This window comes from Octodon degus, unplaced genomic scaffold (genome assembly GCF_000260255.1).
Source record: "Octodon degus isolate 3935 unplaced genomic scaffold, OctDeg1.0 scaffold00045, whole genome shotgun sequence".
Lineage (NCBI taxonomy): Eukaryota > Metazoa > Chordata > Mammalia > Rodentia > Octodontidae > Octodon > Octodon degus.
In genome coordinates this window covers 3,400,827-3,420,681 of record NW_004524621.1, presented here as the reverse complement: position 1 = coordinate 3,420,681, position 19,855 = coordinate 3,400,827, and the positions used below count along the sequence as shown (strand labels likewise).

The window sequence follows — 19,855 nt, the reverse complement described above, 5'->3', positions numbered from 1 at the left end:
TTTTTTTTTTTTTTTTTTTGGTGGAACCGGGGATTGAACTCAGGCCCTTGCGCTTGCCAGGCAAGTGCTTATTCCACTGAGTCATCTCCCCGATCCCCCCTTCTTCTTTTGAATAGGTTTTCACTATGCAGTTTAGGCTGACCTTGAACTCACAGTAGTCATCCTGCCTCAGCCTCCCAAATGCTGGGACTACAGGTGTGCACCACCAGGCCCCGGCACCTTCTTTCCTCAAGGTGTCTGCTCAGATCCTTTGCCCATTCTTTAAATCAGACTCTACTTGGTGCATTCTGTTTAGAGTTAATGCTGTGCCATCATCCATCAAGCAGTATGATCCTGCCTGATCCACTCTCCCACAGCCTCTGAGCTATTGCTGCTGTATGCTTTCTATCTACATATACATTGAACCCTATAATGAAATTCTGTAACTTCTGCTTTAAACAGCCAGTTGTCTCTTGAAGAAATTGTGAAAAACATAATTGTTTAAATATTTACCTACATTTTCTCATTCCTGATACTTTTACTTCTCCCTGTGTATCCCACCTTCCAGCTATATATTCCCTTCAGCCTGAGGAATCACATTTTTCTTTTACCATGTCTTGCAACGCAGGTCTGCTGGTGACTAATTCTCTCAGCTTCTGCTTACAGCATGTCTTTGTTTTGCTTTCCTTTTGAGGGATTAGTTTGCAGGGTATAGATTCCTATATCTGCAGGGAGGCTTTTAAGGGTTGTTTTTCTTGTTTTTCTTTGAGAAATAAAGAAAATAGTGGATGTGGATTCTGTCTTTTTCCCCTGGATCATATCATTTCTGATAAGCAGTCAGCTCATTTTGTCATTAGTACAGTACAGGCTGTGCTTTTTTCCCTCTAGCTTCCTTCAAGGGCTTTTCCCCCTTTTTGACTTTTCCCCCCTTTCTATTTTTTTAATCTCTGGGTTTCTGTTCTTTGACTTTAATAGACCAAGGCCAGATTTCCTTTCTTTTTAATGTGTTTTGTTCAGGGTCTCGCTATGCAGCTCGGACTCATAGTGATCCTCCTGTTTTCAGCCTCCCCAGCACTAGGATTACAGGCATGCGCCACCACACCCGGACTTGGTCACCTGCTCAGCAGGCCCAGGGGTGGGGCTGGCACAGCATGTGGTGCCAGGAATCAGACCCCAATCCCTACGCTTACCTAAGCAGGCGCTTCGTCCACTGAGCTATCTCACCGGACCGAGCTTTCCTTTTTATTCATCCTTCTTATTTATCCTTCACTAAGGGTTTGTGCTCTGTAAGTTTGTTTACACCAAATTTGTAAAAATCTCTAAACATCATTGCTTGAAATGTATTTTGTATCCTTCCTTTTGAAACGGTAATTCCATATGTGTCACAGGTTGCTACTGCTCCTTTCATAGCAGTGGCTCTGGTGTTTTAGGTGTGTGTGTGTGTGTGTGTGTGTGTGTTATTTTTGTATGTTTCTTTTCTTTTTTTTTTTTTTTTAATCTCTTTGTCTGCTCAAAGGATTTGGTCATTTCTCGTGATCTGCCCTCAATTTCCTGCATTTTCCTCTGCTTATTCCAAACTGCTCTAAGCACACCTGTGAATTTTTAAATCCAGATACTATTTTTTAAAATTCCAAGCTGTTTACTTGATTCTTGTCAGGAGATGTGGCTGTGGAGATTCCCCATCTGTTTACTGTGTACTCCTGTCTTTTTTGATGAGAATCTCCGTGGGCAGATTTAGCAGTACTGCTTGGGAGCCTTCGTCTGCCAGTCTACCTCTGAATCCCCATGGGTCTCTGCTGGCTGCATGCCTTTCTCCCAAGCCCTGTCTCCATCTCCTCATGGGTCTGTGTTTCTTGTGCACCAACCTGGTCAGAAGCCATCGAGCAGACTCCAAATTTCATTATCTTCCTCTGAGAAAAGCTGACTTGTTGCAGATAGATGCTATTACCTGGTCCCCTTGAACCCCAAGGCTTGGTTTAGCAGTCTCTGGGGACACCTGCGGGGCCTTTTCTAGAAGGCTGAGGTATTCAACAGGCCCCTCTGGTTGGACTGGGCTTACCCTGCCAACTTTGTGTCTCCGAGCTCCAATCCCCGACATGTTCATTTCAGGGATCAGCCCAAGACAGGAGAGTTTATATGCAATTCCCCCCATGGCCTCTTTTGGGGAGTCCCCCTTTCATTTTGTCCTCTAGCAACTCAGCCCATACCTGCAACTTTCTGCATAGGTTGACCACACAACTGAGGCACCCTGTAGCAGAGCACAGGATCTCCATTCATTCTTTTGTTTCTGTTTTTTGACACAAGGTCTCAATCCGTATTCCTGGCCAGCCTCAACCGTGCTGTGTAGCCCTTGTTAACCTTAAACTTGCAATCCTTGTGCCTCAGCCTCCCAGAGCTGGGACTATTTGCATGCACCTTTGAGCCTGGCTTCAGGCATTCTTTTGCAGCAGCATAGTATTGGCTTTGTGAATATGCCACTGTTCACCATGTTGAGGGGCACATGTTGCTTCAAGTCTTGTTATAACAGTGGTCAGTACAACTGTATCCAACCTGCTAAAGTCAATAGATATAGTAAAACTTCTCTTTGCAAAAGATTTTCAGTAGATTTTTATAAATATGCTGTCCCTTACACAGCACCTTTTTCCTTATTCATGTCAGAGGTTGCCAAGAACTCCTCCTGGAACAAATCGGATGTGATTGTTTGATACCAGGTCACAGCCCAGTTCATAGAGCTGATTCCCTTTGGTCTCCACATAGTTAAGTTTCTCCAAAAGTGACACACACTGGATGTCACAGAAGGGACAAATTCCCACCAGGCTGAACAGAGACAAGGTTCTCAGATTCTCATGCTGTGTGTCTGTCATTGCTGTGTGACTGGACACAGGGAAAGGTTCTGGGGCCCTTGGGAGCAGGCCCTTGTGGGGACTTGGGTAGACCGGATGGCATTGCAACCTTGGCCTACACCAAATGTCACTGCCACTGTGTGTGTTGAGTAAGCACGTGCAAGCCATGCGGGACATGCCCAGAGCATGTTGAGAGCCCAGAGCTGTGTGCCACAGTAAGCTGTGGACTTTGGTCCCAGATGCTCCCGGCCAGGCCACCTGGTCCCTTGTCCCAGGAGGAGACCGTGCAGGGAGGAGTCATACCCACCGTGGCAAAGTCAGATATAAGCACAGACCGGGAAGTCCCACCTCTAATAGCAAAGGGGAAAAAAACCCAACCCAGGGTCCCTGAGGTCCTGTGGCTGTAAGACACTCTCCAGACCCCATGGGGCTACCTGAGCCCTCCTGAGCCGTTGCTGCTTTGCTCCGTCTGGACAGCTGCAATACAGGTGATCCCCTGTCTCTGCAGGGCAGGCTGGAGCCAGCACCTGTGTCTTTAAGTGGCAGAGCGCAGTCGCTGCTCATCACAGAGCTTTATTGTGCTCCTGCCTAGAGGAGATGGCCTCCCTGCTGGGAATGTCTGGTTTATGATGCCATAAACACCGAACTGCCCATGACTCTTCGCTTGTTAACATCCTACCCAGCAAGTTCCAGGGCAGCTGCTGCTGAGAGAGAACACATGAGGACAGGAGGGGAGGTCACCCCTCTCAGCTCCCAGGAAGATGGTGGGGACACCTCACCATACCCTGGGAAGCACCAGCTCTTCCTCCTGGGCAGCTGGTGCTTAGCAGTTAGAAACTGTGCAGCACACAAATAGATACCACCTTCTGCTGTCTTAGGGCCTCGAAAGTAGTTTTCTCTTTGGGGCCAAGTAATGTGGGTTATGACTCCTAAGGCAAAAAAGTAAAGCTGGGTGTAGTGATGTATCTGAGCAATGTAGGAGGCTGAGGCAGGAAGATTGCAAGTTTAAACCCAGCCTAGGCAATTTAGCAACTTAATGAGGATCTGTCTCAAAATGCAAAATAAGTGGTTTGGGATGGAGTTGTACAAGGCCCTGGGTTCAGCCAGGTTTTCCTTATTGGAAAAAAGAAGCAAAAGGCAACAAGGCCATGTCTTTACAAAGTGCTGCAGGGTTTTTGTGCTGCTCTTGATCTGGTCTTGTCAGTGCTCTGCAGAGTTCTGCTGTGCTTGCTCTGCAGAGGACTCATAGTCCTCACTGTGCTACTTCCATGGGGACGAGCAGGGCATGTGTCATGTATCAGAGCCATCAAGCAAGTCCAGCGATTATACAGTCATCACCAGCTGCCAGGAGGCACCGGGTGGGTACACATACACTGTAGAGAAGCATCCAGAAGCCCTTGCAGTGTTCAGTTCACCTTGCCTCTGCAGGGTCACATCACTGGGATACCAATGCCTGTGCTGACCTCCCAGTGAGTGGCCCTGCTCGGCCACTCCACAGCTCGTGTCCTTCTGTGCACCCATGCCTTGTACAGGACAAATGTGGGCCCAACTTCAGAGCTGCACCCAGACATGCCCTCCGCCATGAGGCCTCCCTCCTGGGTGCTGACCGCTCACCTGGGCACTATGATAGGAGGAGGACAGAGGCATGGTGCCCAGCAGACTCCAGGGTAAGTGGGCAGACTCCAGGGTGAGTGGGCAAACCACAGCCCCAACGCCTTGCCTTAGGTAGCAGCCCATGGCGTACCGAGAGCTATACCCTGGACACTACTACACTACCCAGACCCAGTGACTCTGACCCACACCATTCTTTATGACAGCTTCCTGTGTAGAGCACCAGCCTCCCCAACTCTATGGGTAAGTGCATAACAAGAATGACTTCTCTCTTGGGCTGGGAAGATAACTCAGCAGCTTAAGCGTCTGCCTGGCAAGTACAAGGTCCTGAGTTCAATCCCCAGTAGCAGAAAAAAAGAAAGAAAAATTATAGGTTACCAGATTAATTAATACACAGGGGCCAGTGAGATAGCTTAATGGTCTAAAGCACCTACCTAGGCAAGCTTAGGCAAGTGCAGGGACCATAGTTCCATCCCCAGCACCACCTGCCACTCCTGCCCTGCCCCCAGGGTAGGCTGAGCTAGCCACAAAAAAAAAAAAAAAAAAGCAGAAGCAGAAGCAGAATGACTTCTCTCCCTCCCTCTGTCTTCTGCCCCTTTTGGTCAGAACCTCCAGGTCCAGAGGAACCCCAGACCCCAGCATGCCCAACTTCAAGTTCCAGTGTTCCTGACTATTGCTGGATTTCTCTAGAGCTGCTGAGAAATTTCCAAAGTGAATTACTTGAATGAGGTTTAATTTTTAAATTCAGAACATGCCATGCGGCATTTAACAATAGGTGTCACTGGTCACAGCAATATTTGCTGGCAGGGAGTGGGCAGGAAGGACTAACATTTGCAGTTGAAAATTCCTCCCCCAGATCTAGGGCCTCCAGCTCCTGTGGATGCTGCCGAGACATTTCAAGCAGGACTAGGCCTCTACCCCCAGCCTGTTACCCCCAAAGACCATGCTGTGGTGTGTGTCTAGATGTCCTCCCTAAAGCCTCATGTGGTCATAGGTGCAGCTGTTCAGCTGGATCTAGGCTGGATCTGCTGCTGCTATGGCTGGATCTAGAGTGTGTGGTGCTGGGGGTAAGTGTGTGATGCTGGGATCATTATTAAATTAGTCTACTGATTGGTTTGGCATAGTTCTGCCTAGGATTGTGGGTGCCCCGCCCCAGCTACCTCTACTTCCTGGTAGCCTGGGTGTACTATAAGAGACGACAGAGAGCTACTGCTGTCACTTGTCATTTGTTGCTGCTCCCTACCTTCTGCCCCCTGCTCTTCTGTGCTGCCCTGCCTTGGAGCCGGCTGACTGCACTGAAGCCTCTACATACTGTGAGCCAAAGAAACCTCTCCTCCTTTGAGCTTGGGTGTCGGGCATCTTATCTCAGCAACTAGAAAAGTAACTAAGACAGACCATGACACACAGGGCAGGATGCAAGCAAGACAGGGACAAGGGACAGCAACTCAGTGCACCTACACCTTGGTGGAGTGGTAGCACCCAAAGTATTGCACACATCTATTGTACGTGCTGAGCTCCCCTGGGAGAGTTGCTGGCAGATGCAGGAATATCTGGGCTGGGGTACCACCTCCCTGTAGGGCTCTGTTTATGGGTGGGGTGGGGGGAGAAGCTGCCTTGTGCTTTGTGCAGCAGTTTGCTTGCTCCTTTGTCTTACCAAAGCATGCAAATGTTGTAGTCTGTAAAGAGCCAGTCCAGTGAGTCCTTGGGTAAGTTGCACACTTACCGAAATGCAGCAGCCTGAGCCAAGGTCCAGCGGTGGGGTGGGGGTATCCCACCAATTTGGCTTCTGAGTCCTTTCCAAGAACAACAGATCTACTGGCACAGGGGTCTGACGTGAGCCAAGGGTTGCTACAACCAGACCAGAAAATAGGTATCTACCCCCATGGCCTTGGGCTGGGACAAGCAGAGGCACAAAGTAGGATCGCAGCTCAGGCTGGGAATTAAGTACAGGCATAAAAATGCTATAAACTCAAAGAGTGCCCTCAAAAGTCCAGAGGCAGCTGTGCATGTTGGTGCATGCCTGTGATCCCAGTACTCAAGAGGCTGAGGCAGGAGAATCGCTGTGAGTTCCAGGCCACCCTGGCCACCTAGTGAGTTCAGGGCTGGCCTGGCCTGAACAGGAACCTGTCTCAGAAAACAAACAGAAAATGTCCAGGGCAAACTCTTTATAACTTTTTTATTAGCTATAGGTTCCCATGGAGCTGTAAGAGCAAAAGTACAGCCAACCAGGTCATCTGCACCGGGTCCCAGTACAGTGACACAGGGTCCCTCCTGACTTTGTGCCACTCATGTCCTTCCCCAGCCCCAGCCGCAGCCCCCAGCTGCTACCTCTCTCTTCTGCACTTCTACTTCTGTCTTTCCAGGGGCTCCCTGTGCGTGCAGCCCCTGGTGGGTGCCTGGGGCACCTTCTTTACTTGGCATAATCCTTGGCCACCGCTCTGGCTGCTCTGTAGCAGCTGCACATGGCAGTGTGTGGCTGAGTGTGTCCAGGGCCTGGGTGGACCTCAACTCATGTCTCCACCACTCTGAATGAGCGGCTAGCCTCTTTCCACCTTAGGACAATTGCGCATCATGTACATGTTTTCCTAGAAACTCAGACTTTCATCTCTCTGCCTGTAAGTATGATTTCCACGAAGACTGCAGCAATTCCCTAAGAAGGAAAGTTAGCAGCAAGGGAGGGGACTCCAGGTGGATGCTGGACTTCAGTCTGGGCTGCCACAGAAGCAGGGCCAGCCTTGGAGGAGGTCAAGGTGTGATCAAAATGTGGTGAATGATCCCATCATCCTTGCCATTTTCTGCAGCAGCTCTGGAGTCCTTTTTCTTGAGTGTCTTTATCTTCACTGTCCTGGCTGCCTTGATGTTCTCAATTGATACAAAACATTTCCCTCTCGTGGTCATTTTGACTTTGGGGAAGAGCCAAAAGTCACATGGCACCCGATCAGGTGAGCAAGGTAGATGAGGACCCAGTGTTCTGTTGTTACAAGCTGCCTTTCCCTTGGGTGACACGGGGAAGAAGTATTCACCATATTTTTGACCACACCTCATAAAGACACTCAGGCAAGAGGACTGCAGAGGTGCTGCAGAAAGTGGCCAGAAGGGTGGGAAGTGTGTTCAAAGGGAGGGGCGGATTCTGAGGGGATTCGTGGCTGCGTCTTTCACTGTAACACACTTTCACTTAAACCTTCCCCATATTTTTTGATCCTGCCTCAAGGCTGATGCAGGCCAGGGTCTGGCTGGCGATTTTCTCAGTCCTGGTTTGTAGCTCTGCAGGGAGCCTCACTGCTGAAGGAGCAGACATTTGGTCCCATAGGTGGCCCTCTCCGGGCTAGTGTTTGTGGCACAGGCTTCCTTTTTCTGGCATCCAGGTCATTCTCGGTCGGCAGTGGCTGGGGGGTTCTCAGTGCTGACCATGTGGGGCTCTGGAACCGGATGTTGTAAAAACTCTAATCAGATGTCCTTGTCTCCCAACTAGGGGCAAGACAGGCGGGAGAGTTAGGGCTAACCTTGTGGCACCAGGATGTCCATGATGTGCCCAGAAGAATATGACCAGTTTTACAAAACGAAGGTCACACTTCATTTGATTTTCAGTCTCCCATTGGGCACATAGGCTGACAAAGGGTCACCGATGTTAGCCAAGCTGTTCTGATGTCCCTGATTGTCTCAGAAGCTTCCAACCACAGTGCTTTGAATAACATTACAGGCCCAGGAGTTGTTCATCCTCCATCCCTCTGCTGGCCTCAGACTTCTTCGAAATGTCATTTTCCATTTTTTCCCTCCTTGAGATGTCTTCCGTGACCCATGCGTCATCCAGCAGCACACCGCCAGGACTGTGATTTCTCTTGGGTGCTCTGAGGTTGTACTCTGGGTGCCTGGGCTTTCCACAGTGTGCTGCTGGTCACTGTAAGGCCGGGAGACAGTCTTTCTTTTACCTGCTCTGTAGACCCCATGAAAGAATGCACACTCTGCTGCTGACACCTAGTCCATATGTGGCTTCTAAATTAATGATCTCAAGATCATTAACCTTCACGTTTATGGGACTTGCTGCTTCTTCAATGATTTCATGATAAGTGATCTAAAGAGCTCATCCAGGTGGTCAGAAACCTCCTGTGATCCTTGCCCAGGCTGGCCCAGCCCCCTGCTGCCTGAAACTTAGCTCCTTACACCCGTGGCTGCCCAGCCTAGGGCCCTGTACAAAGTTCCTGGCTAGTACTGTCACCCTCGAAGCTTCAAGAAATCAAACAAAATGTCTTTCTTCCCTCCCCCTTCTGTTTTGTTTTGTTCTGTTTTATGAGATTCCCTTTGTAGCCCAGGTTGGCCTTAAACTCACAGAGGTCCTCCTGCCTCAACTTCCTGAGTGCTGGGATCACAGGTATGCACTACCACACCTGGCTCATTCTCTTCTTGTCAAATCATAGAAAGTGGGTACTGAGGTGCCTTCAGTTGTCTTGGCACCCACTTCTCTGGCAACACTGGAATTTAGAGCTGTAAGATTAGAGAGTGCCACAGAAAACTTGTTCATAGGCCCAGGGTAGACCAGATGCCCTACCCGCACAGGACGTCTGTGCACAGGGAGGAGGACCTTTGCCAGGTGCAGGGTACTGTGAGCAGTCTTAATTGCTAACTTTAATGGGGGCACGCGTGAGTTCCAGGAGATGGCACAGGGTTGGGTGTGGCACTGTGGCACAGGTCAGTGTGGACTGGGTCAGGACAGCCTGTGCAGGGCAGCCAGGTCACCCATGTGAGTCAGGCACCTGTGTCCACCTGTTCCACGGGACTGGTGCCAGGAGGAAGTGGACCTGGGCGACTCTAGATGGAGCTGGGAGGTGGGTAAAGAGAGACTGCGCCACCTCTACCTCCACAGCAAGATGAATGACCCCCTCGGCCACAGCCAACACCAGCCAAGGCCAGCCAAATGGGTTTGTGTAGACAGGAAAGCAATGAGGGCCTGAGAGTGGAATGTAGCTTGATTCACTTTATTCTTTTGTATGAAACTGGTATCTATTCAGCCAGGTATGGGTAGCACGCACCTACAGTCCCAGCACTCTGGAAGGCTAAGGCAGGAGAATCATGAGTCTAAGCTCAGCCTGGACAAGTTAGCAACTTAGTGAGACCCTGTGTAAACATTTTACTTTTTTTCTTTTTTCTTTTCTTTTCTCTTCTTTTTTTTTTTTTTTTTTTTTTTTTTTGGTATGGGAGCTGTTTTTCTAAATTTTTATTTGTATTAGCGCATGTTCACAGCCCGTAATGACTGATTTCATCACAGGCAGTCAATGAACTTACATAAAGCAGCTTTATTCATTTTACCTCCCCTTCCCCTCCCTTTTCCTCTTGTCTTGAAGTTTTTACAAATAATTTAAAAATAGGCCAGTGATGGAGCTCAGTGTGAGGGCCCTGGGTTCAGCCTCTAGTACTACAGTGAAAAGGAGAGAAGTGGGCAGGTAGGAGAGAAGAGAAAAACCCCAATAAGTATTCACTGCAGAAAGTGTAGAAGCAGCAAAATTAAGAAAATACAATGACTATATATTCCTATCGCTGAAAAATGGCTGCCATTATTATTTTGGAGTGTGCCCTCCGAAGATGTTTTCAAAAAGGGAATCATGTTCTGTCACCAGTTTTAAATTTTTTTAACTCTAATAATAAATGTAAACATTCTCCAAGACTGTTATTCCTAATAGAATATGATTCCACAAGGCAGATTCATCATCATTTACTTGAAAAGTCCCTGTTCGATGGGCCTACTGACTTTTAAGCTTTTTGCTATGTTAATAATATTGTGGCCAACATCTGTCGTCTGCACACAGCCTGATTCCCAGAACTAAGATGCCAGGCCAGAGGACATGCGTGTCTCTAGCTTTGGGGAGTTTTTGTTTTGTTGTTGCTTAGTTGGTTTGGTTGGTTTGTCAGGACAAAGTCCTGCTATGTAGTGCAGGCTGGCCTAGTACTCACTATGTAATCCAGACTGGCCTTGAACTCATGGCCATCCTCCTGCCCCAGCCTCCTGAGCGCTGGGATCACAGGTGTGGGCCACCACTCCAGGCTGTGAGTATAAATCCTTTCCGTTGTTTCACTTCACTGGGGACTGAACCCGGGGCCTTGTACATGCTGAGCAAGTGCTCTCTGACTGAGCTGCACACCCCACCCGTTTTTAGCTTGTGACAGGTTTGGTCTGGTCCTGTATTTCCTTTGTGGCAGACAGACATCAGGTGAGCGGTAGAAGGCTGCAGGCATCGGTGAAGCTGCAGATGTCCTCAGAGCCGAACCGAGAGTGCCAGTGTTGGTGGGAGGGATGGGCCAAGGCTGCTCTTCACCAGTGTCCTTGCCCGCCAGGCCAGGAAACAGGAAGCAGGCAAGGCCTGGGCAGCTGGCTGTGCCTGTTTACAGGCGGTGGCACTTCCTCCAGGCCTGCTCTGAGGACACTGAGTTCTGCACTGGGCAGGCCGGCAATTCTCCCCGTCTCCATAATGCGCCTGTGCCCCATGCGAGGCTCCTCCTGTCCCAAAGCCAGTCCTGCCTGCTGTTCATAGTTGCTGCCCAGGCCCACTGTGAGCAGGTGGGGCCAAGGAGGGCAGCAAGAGCACCAGGCCAGGCCGGGCATCCCCTGTGGGACCCTGCAGCCCAGGGTCACTCCCGCCAGCCCCTGGATCACCTCCATCTAATTGTCTTCTTTGGTTACAGAGAGAGAAGAATTAATCCAGAGTGTCCTGGCCCAGGTGGCAGAGCAGTTCTCCAGGTACGGAGTCCCCTCGGTCCACACTGTCCCTCTCACACTACAGGAGGGCCCTGGTTCCAGGCTGGCCTCTGCCCGTGGGAGCTCCCCAAGCCACTGGGCACTGAAATGCCCCAGGAAACACTGACCTTGCCCCAAGGCTAGGTCAGCACCCACTCTTGGGATATGACTTCTGATGGTGAGCATTTTCCTGATGGGCTCTTATGGGGCTCAGGACAGTCTACGGATGTTGGCACCGTTTTGAAAGGAACTTGATCCTTTCTGCTCCAAGTCTGCCCGCCCCCCCCCCCCACCTCTGTAAGTTAGTATTTTCAGTCTCTCAGACTGACTTCCCTTTGGCATTTACTGCCCTGGGTGATTAAAAGGAAAGAGTAACTGGATGGTATTTGCTAAAGCCCAAGCCAGACATAGCAGCACACACCTATGGTCCCCAAACTCTGGGAGGCTGAGGCAGGAGAATCTCAAGTTCAAGCCCATTAACCTAACAAGTTAGCACAACCCTGTCTCAGAAAAATAAAGTAAAAAGTGCTGATGGTGTTGATAGTAGTTTAGTGCAGAGGCCCTGGGATCAATCCCCCATAAAGGGGGAAAAGTCCATGAATAACCGGTTGAGTTGAATGGCTTGAACTCATGAGTCTGCTGAAGTGTCTGCCCTGTGGGGCAGGCTGTGGAGGCTGTGCCATATGCCAGCTTGGGGCACGAAGGACTTCACGTCCTCCTTGACCTTGTGTTCACCGCCCAGCTTAGGGGAAGTCACCGTGCTAACCCCACAGACATTCTGGCTTCCTTAAAAGCAGCCCTTTAGGGGCCAGAGAGACAGCTCAGCAGACTAAAGTGCCTGCTTAGACAAGCCTAGGCAAGTACAGGGACCATGGTTCGATCCCTGGCACCACATGCTGCGCCAGCCCCATCTACAGGGCAGGCTGAGCCAGCCACAGAGTTCAGGCATAGTAGCACACGCCTGTGATCCCAGCCCTGGGGAAGCCGAAAGCAGGAGGGTCACTGAGTCTGAGCTTTGTAGTGAGACCATGCAACAACCAGATATATTAAAAGAAAAAAAAAAAAAAAAAGCAGCCCGTGGTCCTCAGACACCAGAGGAATCTCACTCGTAGCCTGGACCCATGCACCGTGGCAGGGCCACGGTTAGCGTGGAGGACTTTTTTGGTCATGCTTCATCTCGCCTACCTTTTCTTCCCAGAGCATTTAAAATCAACGAGCTGAAAGCGGACGTCGCCAACCACCTGGCAGTGCTGGAGAAGCGAGTGGAGTGTGAGTGGCTGTTTCCTTCCTGCCCGGGGCTTCTCCCCCAGAAACTCACTGTCCCCCAGGTGTTGGTGCCCAGGACAAGACACACACCATTTTTGTGCACAATACTCAAAAAACACCTATGCTTTCACACAGGCAAGAGCAGCATGGGGAAGCCGTGAGCTTGTCTTAAAGCCACAGCACACGTGGGGTGAGGAGAGTCCTGTGTGCTGGGGCGTGCATGGACACCCATGGAGCACCCACGCTTAGCACATCCAGGGCCCTCCCCATCGAAGTCAGTGGAAACATGGCTTCCTGGGTCACAGGCCTGCTTCTCAACATGTGCTGGCCTTTTAAAAACGGTTTTGGCCGGGGAGATGGCTCAGTAGAATCAGTGCTTCCCTGGCAAGCGCAAGGGTCTGAGTTCAATCCCGGGTTCTGCCAAAGAAAAAAAAAAAATTAACATAAAAACTGTTTTGGCAGTTAGATGCTAAGGATGCCACAAAGCAGTTAAGCCGCTCCATCAAGTTCATTCAGCAGGGCTAGCCAGATAGCTCAGTGGATTAAAGCACCTGCTTAGGCAGATGCAGGGGCCGGGAGTTTGATTCCAGGCCTGCCATTGGGCGCAATGAGACTGGGTGTGTGGCACATGCCTGTAATCCCAGCACTTGGGAAGCTGTAACAGAAGGTTCACTATGAGTCCAATCTACTAGTGAGACCCTGTAGACCCTGTCCTAAAATACAAAAAGAAAAAAAGAAAGAAAAGTTTACTCAACAAATCAGTAAAACTGGCCAGAGCTCTGGCTGGGCTGTCCTCCCTGCCTGCCTGCCACCTGCTTTCTGGGACAAATGTCCCTCCCCCCTGCCCACACTGGAGACACCAGGCTGCCCACTCCCCACACCCTCCTCACACACCTGCTGCACCCACACACCTGCTGCAGCAGACTCTAAGGCTGGGCAGAGACAAGCCCTACAGCCCCCTGGCAGTGAGGGAAGCCAGAGAAGGCCAGGAGCTGTGCCCAGGACCACCTTGCCAAGGCAGTGCACATGACAGCGGCACCCACACTCGAGCTCCTGAAGGCCAGCCCAGGAATGGCTGCTCTTGAGGGCTTGAGGAAGGTTTGTCCAGCCCCCCCGCCCCGCAGACCACAGTGATCCCTGGTAGGACACCTCTGTCCCTGTCTGCCTGTGACTATCTCAACACCCCCAGCTGCCCCTTGGCTGGCCTGAGGGCCCCAGATCTGAGGGACCAGGCACACCTGTGCTTTGGTTTGGGGTGCTTCATCTTTGTCCCTCTACAGTTAAAAGTTGAGATAGATAAGGGGATTAGTAACAGACGACCCCTGAGTCTGGCCCCACCTCCAGTGCTCCCTGCTGTTGGCTTCTAGGCCTTATGCCCAGCTGTGGCTCCTCCTCCTCGACTGGCTTTTCCTGGGCTGGAAGGGGCTGTGGCTGGCCTTCAGGGCAGCAGCACTTTGTTTTGCTTTGTTTTTAAGATAGGGTCTTGATATGCAAATCCAGGCTGGCCTTGAACTCAAGGTGATCCTCTTGCCTCGGCCTTCTGAGTGATGGGATTACAGGCGTGCACCACCATGCCTGGCTAGGAACAGTGGCGCTTGAAACACCGCAGTGTAGCCACATACTCCATGGCTGGTACAGCTTGTCTGTCTCTTACCTGGGCCCCTCCTCTCCCCAAATTTCTGGCTGTTCATGTTCAGTGAGCTGGGGCTGCTGCTGCTGGTCCCAGTTTCACCCTTTGCTCCACTCACCATCTCTGTGACAAGCCTGCTGATGGTGGACGCTGGGCCTGGGCAGTGCTTCCTGGCCCCTAGGGGTCCCTCACACCCGTGGTGTCAGCAGCCTTTCAGGGCCCATAGTGCAGAGCAGAAAAACCCCACTTTAAAGGTGGTGTGGCAGGTGGCTAACGGACACGTGCCCAAGTCTGGGGCTTCCATGGCCACTCACCTGCAGTCGCCCAAGGTAACCACTGCCCTGACTCCTGGCACGTACGCTTCAGGCCTGAGTTTCAGACCCCACCTCCTCATGGAGGAGAGGAGCAGAGGTTTCCCTGGCCCGGAAGTCAGCCACTAGGACCACAACTGAGAGCCCCTCTGGGCAGGAGACACAGGATCTCTGGGAAGCCACACCTCTGCTTGTTGGCCACCCTGGACAAGCCTGGAGCTGCCGCCCTCACTGGGGCAGGGGTTTGTAGGAAACACAGCAAAGTGCCTGTATCTCTTGTAGAAATTGGCCCTATTGGATTGCCAGCACTTGCTCAGAGCTGCGCCTGATGGAAAGGGGGGCAGGACGACACCCTGGTACCACTTTCTGCGTCAAATTTGACCGCTATTGCCGTTGCTTTTTATCCTTCAAGCACAGCTCTCCTGAAAGCCTTTGCCACCTTCCTGGGCGATGTGAAAAGCACCTCGCGCATGTGCCTGAGTGTGGCTCTCTTGGCAATACCCACCCCACTGGTCACTTGTGGCCTTCTGCCCAGGCTGGGCACTTCTGCAGCCAGACCTCTGGGATGTTCATCGAGCCAGCTCCATTGATCCTTAATTTTGCCAGTTTACTTCTCATCTGTCTTCAGTGGACACTTCCCCCTGAGTAACTGCTCTGGGGAGACATGAAAAAAAGAAAAGCTTTTATCTTAATGAGGTTTTAATCCTTGCCAGGAAAACTTGTCACTTCTTTTCCTTTAGGGTACAAGACTCATTTGACTCCTGCCCTCCTCAGCTGCAGTGTGCAGCAAGATGGGGGTATAGGAGGGACTTGGGAGGGGTGGGCGAGGCTTCCATCCCACAGGAGCCTTGGGGACAGATGTGGCTCAAACTTGCTGCAGCCTCACCTGGAGCTGTGTGCCCTGAACGTGTCAGTTCTGGACAGGAGCAGGAAGCTCCATTTTGACCAGTGACCTGGTGACACCCCAGTGGCTGCCTGAGCTGTGCTGATCCTTCGTAACTCCCTGTCCCGTCTCTTTGTCCCCAGTGGAAGGGCTGAAAGTTGTGGAGATCGAGAAATGCAAGAGTGACATTAAAAAAATGAGGGAGGAGCTGGCGGCCAGAAGTAACAGGTAAGTACTGATGTGGGCAGGGACCCCAGCTGTTTTTGTCCCCATTAGGAAGGTGGAGTGACTGATTCTGGGGTTGCAGGCAGCCCAACCTGTGGGGTGGGGGAATCTGCCCCTCATGCTCTGGGCTTTCTTATCATACAGGGCCTTCTGGCAGAGATGCAAATGGTGCACAAGAGAGGGGCAACCCTCCTACAGGTCCGTGTGTCCTTGCTGTGTGGACAGCTTGGCAGACAAGGTGTGGATGTCTACAGAGACAGACCTGAAGGAAGAGGACAGAGGCAGCTCAGTGTGATGGTGCCTGCCCATGAGCCTAGCACTTGGGAGGCCAGTACAGGAGGATGGCTAGAAGTTCAGAGAGAGTGCACCAGGGTGAAGCCAAGAAGGAGGGAAGGAGCAATCGGAGTCAGGGTCTGCATCTGCTAGGGCTCACAGAGGAAAACAGGGGAGCTGTGCAGCCCACCAGCACCCTGGGGCAGCACCCCCTGCTGGGACACACAGACCAGCACATGCCAGTTCCTTGGGGGCAGGAGAGGGCTGCAGGACTAGTCTGGTGACAGAGCTCTGGGGCTTGTGACCTTCTTTCATCCCAAATAAGTGGCCTTGACCATGGATGGTGCCCCAAAGTAGAAGAAGATGGAAAGCCCAGGGAATGAAGGCAAAAACGAGCAGCTCAAGATGGCATAAAAAAGGGTGTTGTGCCAGCTGCTCCTAGCTGAGAGTGTTCTCTGTGTTTACAGGCCACAGACAGAAGGGGCTGCAGGCCGAGCAGGTCAGCAGCACCCAGCAGTCGCCTCTTCCCAGAGCCGCATATTTCAGCCCCAGCTGGGATCCAGCAGCCCAGCGCCTGCCTAGCAAGGGCTTCCTGTGCTTCCATGCAAGGGTTAAAGCAGACAAAATTGAGCTGCCCAGTTTCCTTTGCACATCAAACTGATGGGCTAGGGAGATGGCTCAGTAGAATAAGAGCTTGCCTGGCAGGCACAAAGGCCTGAGTTCAATCCTTGGTTCTGAAAAAAAAAAAAACCAAAAACCTGTTGTGGCAGTCCTGTCCTGACAGGCTGAGGCAGGAAGCTTGCTGGCAAGTTCAAGGCCAGCCTCAACCTCATGAGGCAAATGGAAAGAAAGTGGAATGGGCCCATGGTAGAACTCGCAGACTATCCTGATGGAGGTTTTGGGGGTGGCTGCCATAATAATAGCCAACAATGCCCCCGGTTCAAATCTGCACACAAAACTCCCCATGGGATTTTGTATGCATAGATATCTACTATTGGAAAGCAATAAGAATATACTGTCTTACAAACTTTTTTCATTTACAGCATTATGAACAATAAGTAAATAATTTTTTTAGACAATCTTGCTGTATGGGTCAGGCTGGCCTTGAACTCAGTATGTAGCCCAGGCTGACCTCAAACTTGTAGCTAGCTTATTGTCTCAGCCTCTATGCCATCACATCCAGCTGAGATAACAATAAAGTTTAACCAGTGGATAGTTCTTAGATTTTTTTCCCCAAAAGATTACAATTCAGTGGTTTTTTTTTAACTCCCTGTGCTTCTTTTCTCTGAGGAAAAAGCAGCACAGTAAATGTGTTTGCATCGCCCATTAATACAATGTGTGTATCGTCTTTTTAATTTCCCTTTTCATCTGAAATTCCCCTACTTCATGTAATACCCAGAATGACCTTCATAATGGTATCATGGTCCATCGTTTTGATGCACCAAAGTGATTTAATTTATTTCCCATTCAGGAACTTTCAGGTGGCTCTGAGTTTGGTTTCATGTTGGTGTAACAACAAATAGTGCTAGTTGAGTATCTTTGTACATAGAGCTATTTATTTGCTTGTGTCAAATTCTTTTAAGATAAATTCCCAAGAGTAGACATGCAGGCATAAAGGATATGAATTTCTCAGTTACTTTACTCAACCATGTTAAATGGCTTGCCCAGAAGACACAATTTTACTTACAGATCCCAGAAGCTCACCCATACGCCGGTCCCCACATCCCACGGAGGTAATCCCTAACAGCAAGGCTGCTCCAGCTGACGGGAGAGTGTGCCCACTTCTGGGCAGGTTCTTCCCCACCCATGTTTCCTGAATGTGTGCAGCTCCCAGCTAAGGGCACCAGGCCTTGTGGGCTGCTCCCCATGCACAGCCCCTGGGGGCAGCCTACAGCCGGTGCCGCAAGCGCCAGAGCTCATTTCCCTTTGTTCTTACATGGGATGCTTGAGGTTAAAGGAGGAGGAAAGCAGAAATTCATCCCTCCACTTTGTACATGATGGGCAAATTGGACATGTCCAGCCTGGGGACCGAGTGAGGACGTGAGCTACAACCCCATGTGGAGGGCCTCACATGCTTTTTGTTCATCACCAGATGAGGCCAGGCTTGGAGGAGCAGCACCAGATGGATGAGTTTGTGACATGATGTGAAAAAACAAAGTGGCCTTATTTTCTGTCTTCCAAAAGCTGATCTCACGGTCAGGCTCGAGCAGGGTCCTTGGGTGCAGCAATGACATGTCTGCAGCAACAACATGCCTGCCACTACTCTCCAGACTTAGGCCTCATGGCACAGAAGCCCAAGTGGGGCCTGTGGGCTCTGTGGTTGGATTTGGGTACTCAGCTTGCCTCTGCACTGGTGACATCCCAGGTCTCCTGTACAGGTGGCCACCATGGCTCGGAGCAGTGTGGCAGCTGATCTCTGCTTCTTATCCTTAGGACCAGCTGTCCCTGTAAGTACAGCTTTCCGGATAACAACAAGAAATTGACCCCTCGGCGTGATGTCCCCACCTACCCCAAGGTAAGATGAGGTCCCAGTCTCGGAGTAGCTCAGCTCGGCATCCTCAGCCCCCAGACCTGGGAACCAACTTGAAAGGTGGGGATGTCATTGGACAGAAGAGTTTTCTCCCCAATACTTGGCCAGCAGGTGTCGCCACCTGATAGTTTACTCTACAAGGAGATAGCAGCTCCACACTGTTGTCCATCCCAGCCAGGGCCATCTCAGTAAGTTAGCACACAAATGTCACCTGAGAGAAATTTATGCAAAATCCCTGTCTCAAACAACACATGGTATTAATGGGAAGCCTGACTTTGATGCATGCACAGGAGAACCTCAGACCTGGGAATTGAAGCCATGCCCTGGGATGGAATGTTTTCCACCAATCAGAATAAAAGGTCATCATGACAACAGTAGCCTCCACTGGAGAGAAGCTGAGTAAAATCCAGGTGCTGAGATTAGGGCAAAGGGTCCCTAGGACAGAGGTGGTTGAATATACCAGGCAGGAACTCCCACTGCCCGTGGTAGTGAGGTGCCTTCCAGAGCCTCCTGTGGGCATCCAGTGCCCATCAGTCAGTGACCTACTCCACCTGGTCCCTAGCAGCAGGATAAATATGGTCTGAGGTGTTTCCATGGAGACCAGTTTCCCTAGGAACAGTGCCCATCTCCCATGATCCTGCCCCACGGAGTCTCAAGTGCCAGCCTCCACACCATTCCTTTTTTAAGAAATGGACAGTGAGGCCTCGGAAGAGACTGGAATATGATGCACTGGTGCTGTGTTATGTCCAAAACTGCTTCTTATGACAGCTACCCCCAAATGCTGGTGGTGCCGTCAGCTGCCATCAGCAAGCACAAGACCAAGGCTGGTACCAGCACGCGAAACCCACAAGAGCTTCCTAGCCGGTATTTGAATTTATGCTGAATCAATATTTTCTCTTGGCTTCACTTTATTGTGTTTTTTATTGTTGAACTTATTGACATCAAATTTACAATCACATGGCTTGACTTCTTTAGATACACAGTGCCATGTATATGTGACAGACATAGCCGTGAAACTTCCCCCAGGAAGCAGGTGTGGTAGCACACACCTATAATCACAGCATCTGGGAGGCTGAGGCAGGGGATTGCTGCAAGTTAAAGGCCAGCCTGGGCTATATAGTTACAGGCCAGCCTGGACTACATAGGAAGACTCTGCCTCAAAAATAGAAAAAAAAAAAGAAAAGAAAAGAAAAGAAAAAGAAAAAAAAAAAAGAAAAGAAAAGAAAAGAAAAAAAGAAGGCTGGCCAAATAGCTCAGTGAATTAAGAGTGCCTGCAAGCAGGCGCAGGGGCCGGGGGTTCAATCCCCAGGCCTGCGGTTCTGGACCCGCCCCTGGGGTGCACTGAAACAGCAATTGAGACTGGGTATGGTGGTACGTGCCTGTAATCCTAGCTTTTGGGAGGCTGTAAACAGGTAGATCACTATGAGTCCAATCTAATAGTGAGACCCTGAACACCCTGTAGACCCTTCCCTAAAATACAAAAGAAGGAAGGAAGGAAGGAAGGAAGGAAGGAAGGAAGGAAGGAAGGAAGGAAGAGAAAGAAAGAAAGAAAGAAAGAAAGAAAGAAAGAAAGAAAG

The 19,855-nt window shown here is 50.5% G+C and overlaps 1 protein-coding gene across 4 annotated transcripts in view; it reads left to right on the top strand.

Annotated features, from left to right (window-relative positions):
• Pde9a (phosphodiesterase 9A) overlaps window positions 1-19,855 on the top strand; it is a 79,000-nt gene that overhangs the window by 43,738 nt on the left and 15,407 nt on the right. For 2 of the 4 annotated variants that reach the window (XM_023716055.1, XM_004631941.2), the window contains exons 5-8: window positions 11,109-11,163; window positions 12,359-12,429; window positions 15,394-15,478; window positions 18,182-18,263. In XM_023716055.1, the coding sequence (XP_023571823.1) occupies window positions 11,109-11,163; window positions 12,359-12,429; window positions 15,394-15,478; window positions 18,182-18,263 (293 nt within the window). Of the gene's footprint in view, window positions 1-10,554; window positions 10,637-10,871; window positions 10,984-11,108; window positions 11,164-12,358; window positions 12,430-15,393; window positions 15,479-18,181; window positions 18,264-19,855 lie in introns of those variants that run through there. The other 2 variants (XM_023716057.1, XM_023716056.1) reach the window with 2 other exon arrangements.